This window comes from Tachysurus fulvidraco, chromosome 20 (genome assembly GCF_022655615.1).
Source record: "Tachysurus fulvidraco isolate hzauxx_2018 chromosome 20, HZAU_PFXX_2.0, whole genome shotgun sequence".
Taxonomy (NCBI): Eukaryota; Metazoa; Chordata; class Actinopteri; order Siluriformes; family Bagridae; genus Tachysurus; species Tachysurus fulvidraco.
In genome coordinates this window covers 18,191,401-18,199,765 of record NC_062537.1, presented here as the reverse complement: position 1 = coordinate 18,199,765, position 8,365 = coordinate 18,191,401, and the positions used below count along the sequence as shown (strand labels likewise).

At 37.3% G+C, this 8,365-nt stretch overlaps 1 protein-coding gene across 3 annotated transcripts in view; it reads left to right on the top strand.

Annotated features, from left to right (window-relative positions):
• Nucleotides 1-3,964: 3,964 nt before the first annotated feature.
• LOC113661311 (TBC1 domain family member 10A) overlaps nt 3,965-8,365 on the top strand; it is a 16,179-nt gene continuing 11,778 nt past the window's right edge. Inside the window, exon 1 of one of the 3 annotated variants that reach the window (XM_027175377.2) lies at nt 3,965-4,529. In XM_027175377.2, the coding sequence (XP_027031178.2) occupies nt 4,345-4,529 (185 nt within the window). In that variant the 5' untranslated portion in view covers nt 3,965-4,344. The remainder of the gene's footprint in view (nt 4,530-8,365) is intronic. The other 2 variants (XM_027175378.2, XM_047804617.1) reach the window with 2 other exon arrangements.

Below are 8,365 nucleotides of genomic sequence, written 5' to 3'. Positions count from 1 at the left end.
GTTATTCTCTTTAGTATTCCTGAAAATCTTTTTTTTAAGTATAATATGTTGATAACGTTAGCATGACCCTGACCTCGATAAGGCGAATGAATAAATGAATCTTGTGATATTCTCACCATTTATATTATTGTAATATGGAAAAAAAACAAGAATATGAGCGTGTCTGTTATACACATTTGTATACAAAAGAATGTAATGCTGTGTAGTTCTCCAGATCGCAAAGTGTGTGTGTGTGTGTGTGTGTGTGTGTGTGTGTGTGTGTGTGTGTGTGTGTGCGTGTGCGTGTGCGTGTGCGTGTGCGTGCGTGTGTGTGTGCGTGCGTGCATAACTGTATGTGCTTGTTAAGAAAATCCAAAAGTGTTCATGATTTTCTGCTTGATGTGTGACTGCATGATTCGCTGGTATGAAAAGTTTTTGCATACCTCAATCTCTCTCACTCACTCAAAGTCATCATCTGCCCCTGTCATGTTATGTCATGTTAATAATCTTTTGACTTTCAAAATGGATCCAATTAAGTCTGATCGTGTGTGTGTGTGTGTGTGTGTGTGTGTGTGTGTGTGTGTGTGTGTGTGTGTGTGTGTGTGTGTGTGTGTGTGTTAGCCATATAATTCTTGCTTTAATGGGCATCAGCTGTTGGCTAACTGCGGTCATCTTTGCATGTGTAAATCTTCACAAATTGTCCCTTTAAATCAGGGGTCTTATCCAGAAAGGGCCGGTGTGGGAGCAGGTTTTCATTCCGACCAAGCAGAAGCCACACCAGAGTCTACTAAAAGCCAAGAACAACTGATTAAACAGCTGGAATCAGGAGTGACTTCTGCTTGGTTGGAATGAAAACCTGCACCTCCACCGACCCTTTGCGGATAAGATTGGAGACCGCTGTCTTTGTAATACTTATCCTCTGTTCTACCTGTCCATTCCTTCTCTTTCCTACCTTTTCTAGTCTCTATTGAGGTTTTCCTTTTAACTCTGCCAACATCTGTTTTTTTTCATGTGTTTTATTTGCTTTTATTTGCTCTTTCCTTGCTTTCTCTATTTATTTTGTCTCCTCATATGTGACCTTTTATTTCTGTCAATCTTTCTCCTTCGACTCCTTCGACTTTTTTCAACTCTTTGCTTGTATTCCATGTCTCTGTATTTCTTCCCTTCCCATTCATATTTCTGTATTTTTGTTCTTTTTCTCCATCTCTCTTTCTCTCCCTGATTTAAAACTCACTGTCTCTCTGATTATGGCGTGTAAAGTAACGTTATCTCGTATAAAGAGACACTTTTTAATTGAGCAGTGTGTGTGTTCAGTGTATCTGTAACTACAAAAAAAAAATTTTTTTCTTGTTAATTGGTTTTCCAACTTGTAAATTATAGAAATAAAGGAATATAGTATTTATACTTACATGTGAAGTTTAATCTAGGTGTGATGAATGAGCGACATCTAGTGTTCATATACTGTAATTACCCCGAGATAGGATAGAATATTTAGATCCCATTAAAAACCCCCCCACTAAAAACAGCAATAACCTGTTGCAGATAAAAGGTATTTACAGAGATATTACCCTCTGTTTTATGTTTGTATTCATGGTATACTTTCATAGGCTCCAGGATACACTTCATTAGTGTATAGAGTTATACATTAGTGCAGAATTTTTATAATAATTATCATAATTTTCTATTATACACTTTTATTTACAAATCATTTTAGATTGTTATATCTATTTAATGGTGTCAAATCACATCCAGTCACATTATCACAATTAATTTAAATCCTCATGAAAATGCTTTATGACTTAAACTTGTCAGCCTGAGATTATATTATATTTCTCATGCATTCAGGAGTCACTCATGTGACAGACAACCAGCTCCATCATGACAATTGACGTTCTATAATTGAGATATATATATATATATATATATATATATATATATATATATATATATATATATATATATATATATATATATATATATATATATATATAGGCCACGCCTCCTTTACTGTGATTGACAGGTACACGGTTCACGCCTCCCGAAAGAAGAGTGACAGGTACGGAGACCACGCCTTCTTATTTATTTTACTTTTAATCTTTACACACAAATTTGACACTGATGATAAACTTGATTTACATGTTTGGCTGGTTTCCACTTTGGAGGGGTAGGAAGGGTATACAAACTTTTGCACTTAATTATATAATTATATAGGACTAAAGAGAATCCAAACATATCTGTCAAAGCACAAATACACGGCGCCTGGGGCGGCAAGATTTTTAATGTTGCCAGATTGGACACTTTTCACCGTTTAAATAACAATGGAATTGAAGCCACCTTAACATGTCATTACTAACGTGTCATTAAATGCGTTTCCACGGTGTTTCTGTTAAACACAGCTGCATGTTTGAGGCGTAATGACTTACTTTGAGTTGTCCTGACACTTGTGTACAAGCATGGAGCAATTGTGACACTTTTCCACCTAACATTGTTGGGGTTGGGTTTTCAGAATCAGAATCATCAGAATCAGGTTTATTGCCCAAGTGTGTTGACACACACAAGGAATTATTCCAGCTGTTTGCGACTCTCAAAAGTACAGACATAAATACATTATACTATACAAACTATACAAGAAAATGCAGACGATGTGATACAACCACCACCACCACCACATTGATGCCCATGCACCGCAGCATAAATGGCTGCCCACTGCTCCGGGTATGTGTTCACGGTGTGTGTGCACTTTGGATGGGTTAAATGCAGAGAACGAATTCTGATTATAGGTCTCCATACTTAGCTGTATGTCATGTCACGTCACGTTACAACATAGACAGTATGAGTATTAAATGTTATTGGGTCAAGTGACAAAAAGTTCAGCAATCTGCTCCCCAAACTTTGCCTTTTTACCTTGAAATCTACAAAATTCTGTAACAAATGTGTTCCAGAGCTCCTACAAAAATTTCTGTGGTCAAAACAAACAAACAAACAAACAAAAAAATTAAAATAATTTCAACAAAAAACGAAATTAAACAAGCAAAAACAGGGCAGCTTGGAATAATTATACTGCAGCTCTTTTCTTACAAATCTGATTTTATTTATCACGATTAAACATACATACATAACAGAGATCTCTGTGACTCAGACATGCAATAATGTAGGTCAAATCTCATTATAGGTATTTAAGAAATAATAATAATAATATACAAATATTTAAAACTTTCTAGCAATCAGTAATTTTTACGATACATATAAGTCTTAAGAACAGAGAACCTTGTGCTTTCTGGTTTATCGTAACATGACAAGCTGTGTTTTATTTTTAAGTTCATGACAAGAGGGTATAAGAGTTTTTAATTTCTGCTGTAAGGTATACTACGAATTCAATTATTTGGGGATTTTCAACTACATCAAAATCTACTAGGAGTTTAAAAGCAATGTGGTTGCTCAGTGGTTAAGGTGTCCACCAAAGCTGCCACTGCTGGGACCCTGAGAAAGGCCCTTAACACTCCGTCAAATCTAATACAACCTACGGCATACTTCCACAATATTGTATGCCACACACTGCACTTTAACTTCAACATTTCAACACTGAACTATACATACACACTGCATTTAATACAATAATCTATCTGTTACCACTGGATACCATCCGATGCATCCATGACGTTTCTGTATCCGTACAATCTGTTGCACCTTAGCGTATTTTATATATAATTTCTATGTATATTTATACATATATAGGTACATATTGCATATAAAGTGTAGTGCTACTGTATGTCTAATAGTACAGTGTGTGACTATATGTATGAGCATATTGAACATTTTCATCTGATAATTTCACCTGTATGTTTCTGCAATTCCTGGAGTTCGCTCCCAAGAATTTCACTCACCAAGGCACATGAGCTGTGATGTGACAATAAAAGTGACTTGAATTGACTTGACTCGAGTTATATAAAATGTAAGGATTAAAAAAAACAATTCTGGCAACCCTGCTTCCAACATTCGCTTGACAGTAACTTAGCATCAGCTAACAGTTGGTAGCTAAGGGATAATCACCGTTAGATTTAAAGTAAATGCGTCAAAATCACGAAAGGTTCATTTTCTCTAAATGTATTGGTACATCAGAAACTCAGAATGCAATCTTTGAGCACTTTTTGAAAGACATGCCATTATACAAAAAAAATAAAAGGTAATGAAATAAAAATGCCAGATGAATACTTCTGAAGCTAGCCGGCTATGCTAAGCTAAAGTAAGCTAAGCTAAGATAAGCATCCATAAGGAAGAAGTGTTGTCAGTCGGCGGAGCTTCAGACTCTCGCACTAAGCTGATCAGCGAGACGTTAGTGTTAGACCTGTGAGAAGCCTGTGGGAAATGGCTAAAATTCATATTCAAGGGAACGGATTTCAGGCAAAAGATGGGAAAAATCTACGGGGCACGACGGAGAGTTTAGCCGGACAGGAAGGCGAATCTTTGGGCTCTGAGCCGAACGGCGTCGCCGAAACCCAAGCGGATAAATACGGCTTCATCGGCGGATCTCAGCAGAGTTCCGTGGATCCGTGAGTAATTTAGTAGTTTCTTATTTTTTTCCCTCACGATAAAATACATACTTAATTTTGCTATTAAGAATTACAAGACTCTAGAAGAGATGAACACGTTCGTACCGAGTTACTGGAGTGGAGTGCAAAAGTTTGGGCACCCCATTCATGTACAGGGTCAAAGTGTGTATCATAATTTTAATGTCATTTTCTAAGAAGGTTCATTTAATTTGAACATAGTGGCTCGTTTAGACATCTCAAATGTTAACAGGTGGGTTTAGATCAGCGTTTAATTTATAATAAGTTTGTGTCCTTGCTGACTTGCTCGAGAATCACGGTACTAGATCTGGGTCTGTAAAGGAAAGAAATACATCCGTTTATCTGTCTGCCCATCCATCCATCCATCCATCCATCCATGTCCAAGTCATTATGCTAGTCAGGGTCACAGAAGATCTAGAGTATATCCCTGTAGGCATTGTTTGGATGTCAAAGCAACACACACACACACACACACACACACACACACACACACACACACACACACACTATTGTGTAAACAAACTTAAATAGAAATTCATTCTGATTTAAAGGGAAATTCACATATGCAAAAACACACAGATAGAGATCTAGAGAGAGAATTTCATTAAAGATCTACAATGACCAATATAATGTTCTCTCTCTCTCTCTCTCTCTCTCTCTCTCTCTCTCTCTCTCTCTCTCTCTCTCACACACACACACACACATTCACATTCATGACTGGTTCAAATAAGTAGCAGTCAAATTCACCGCATGTGTCTGAATGTCAGACAAGATATTTGGCTTCAGGACTAACACATGAAACTGTACACAGAGGATTAACCTAAGCTCAGGAGCTGTGAAGTTTAATACCGTTAATTATTTTTCTATAACAGCATGCTCTCAAGTGTTTTTTTTGTCTTAAATAAAGTAAAACAACACTGAGGAATTCAATGGATATGTTTTGACAAAAGTTTGAGAGCCTGCTCTTATTAAATGAGCTGTCTAATCAGCTAAAATAAAATGTTCAGCGCAGTTACTTTAAATCACGTCGGTTTGTCTATACATATAAACGTGAGGGAAAACGTATAGATAAATGAATGAGATGTCTCCTTAAACCCTGATATGTAACATTTTACATGTATTCAGCAGGTTGGGCAATATATGCTAGACTAGTTTCCTTGTAAATAAAGTTATAAGAGATAATAGTTGACTTGAGAACGTTTGTGTGCACTTCTCATGTGAAAACAAAGCCGTAGGATACAGTCACGGTTCAAGTCATCGTCTGTATAGAAGCACCGTCTGTGTCCACAGGTGCTGCAACTGATCTGTGCTGGTAAACAAGAGAAATCTGGCACAAGCTCTCTGTTCCCTTGTACCAGCTCGCTGGTGTATGTGGTCAGCTGTGGTTAGCTGAGTTAGTCACGTATGCAGCATGCATGGTCGGAATCATCTACAAGTGGTACATGCATTTGCTTTTAAATGGGCTACTGCAGCTCTTTGTTCTCTCTGGGCTTGCCACAATGTCCTGTTTAATATTTCAGGCTGGAAACTTACACAGATTGATATGACTGTAGATAATTAGCATGAACTATGCAGCACCGTGCTATGTTGGTATATACAGCAAAATGGAAAAGTCTTGACTTGTAATCAATGTGTAGGAGACGGGTACAGCGTGGATGTGGGGTTGACATCATGCTTGTACACTTCTGAATATGAATAATCTGATAAAACCGGCACTGATAACACCGGTTGCAAAGAAAACAGAATTCACCATCATGTCTGCTCTTTCCGATGCTCTGTAATTTTTCTTCTCAGACTATTTCTCAGACTTTTATATAAAAGCAGAGACACTTCTGGACTCTGAAAATCTTCCTCTTTACCCATTCGCCCAGCCAAAGTAGACTGCTGACTATGACTGAAGATGATGCGCAGCATCTGGCATTAATAATTAATAATTCAGTAGATGTATATGATAACGACATACAGCAAATGCAGTGAACCAAAAGCCTATTTTTAAGTGATCTACTGCATCGGACCTTGATTAAAATTTTTTACTGGAGCACTGTAACGTTTTACATAGACTCGTGCCTCAGTAAAAAGGGTTTTGCAATGTCCCTGACATAGGCGATGAAATAATGGTGTCTCCACCGTAAGTATGACACTATGACTTCCAGGAAGAAGGTCATGTAAACGAAATCATTTACAGCCTCATGATTATTATTGATTGAAGACAACGGCAGATATCAAGCCTGTTGATATCAATTGCATTCTAATACAAAAATATGTTGTAGAAGTTTTTATGCTTGGCCTGTTTGTAGCCGTCAGCCAGCTTCAATATATGCAGATTTTTGCAAGCCTTGTAAAAAATAATTCTTTTAATTAGAGATGATCGCGGTAAAGTGCGAGTGTTTCCTGATAATTGCGCTAATGTAAAGTCCAGTGTAGTCTGTTGTCTAGCGGTAATCTTTAGTTTTTACTGGAAGCTGGTAGTTAACATTTAGCTTTAGTACAGCTGAAAGAAAAAGCTCAGTCTTTTTTTTTTTTTGCGAAACCAGACTTTAGAGACAATCTGTTTGCTAAAATGACTGAAGTGGGTTTCCAAACAGCGCAGCCTTGTTGTTAGCAGCGAGGCCTGGACTTTACAGGATTCAAATCAAGTTTTACATTTGGAGGTAATTAAATCTTATAAGGCGATTGTGTTCACTATGAATGGTCCGTTATGTGTCCTGCACAATTCGACGTTTGTATCCGATCTCTTTCTCACGAAGAGAGGCTCGAATGACAGGTCAGCAGAGCGGCCGGCGAGTGTTTGTTGTGTTCCACGATGTCTCGCCCTATTCAGCTTTGACAGTATTGTAACCATCAATGGGAAATTAAAATTGTTCAGCTCTTAGAAATGCACTGGGTTTGTGCTTCTATTCTAAAAAAAAATGCAGCATCTTCTAAAGGCTGAAAAACATGGTGGACAGATCTCAAATCAAATCAAATCAAATTTTATTTGTCACATACATACAAGGTACGATATGCAGTGAAATGCTTTATGCGACTGTCCAGTATAAGAATAAAAATGATATATAAAAAGTATATAAAAAAGCAAGAAATAAAATAATAACAAGTATAAACTGTATAAGAAAACTAGATAAAAATATGAAAATATAGATGAAGAAATAATGTATATACATATGCATAATATGCATATACATAAATCCATAAATCTGTTTTTCAGACTGATGAAAACACCTCTTTTATATACATTACATGGCCAAAAGTTTGTAGTACTTGAAAGACTAGTCGTACTTTGGTGCTTGTCGAACATCCTGTTCCAGCTGTGTTGTTGTTATAACCTCCACTCTGTAAGGTTTTCCACTAGATGTTGGAGCGAGGCTTCGGGGACTTGCGATCATTCAGTGGGGTTGATCTTTGGACACTGTTCAATCTTCATTAATCTTCACGCTGGAACAGGTTTGGGCTTCTCGGGTCCGGTGAAGGGAAATTGTGACGCTACTGATCACAAATGCACATGCACACAGGTGCACATACTTTTGCTCATATGGTGTATATTACTATTTAGTAGTAGATATTTTAACCAAAATGTGTTGATATTTGGAGTCTGGGTTGATGGCTTTCCTCAGTGTATTATCACCAAAAGTTCTAGCTGTTGCTCTCGGGACGTCCAGTTAAAGCGTAGTTCGGTTCCTGAGAGATAGAAAGCAGAGTGTTTTGTTTTAAGTCTTTTCTGCAATCTTTGAGTCATCATGGAAACAATTTGTTGATACAAACCCTGTGATATTTTACTATGAATCCTGAGAGGATGGGGTGTGATTGTAGACAGTTTGGTC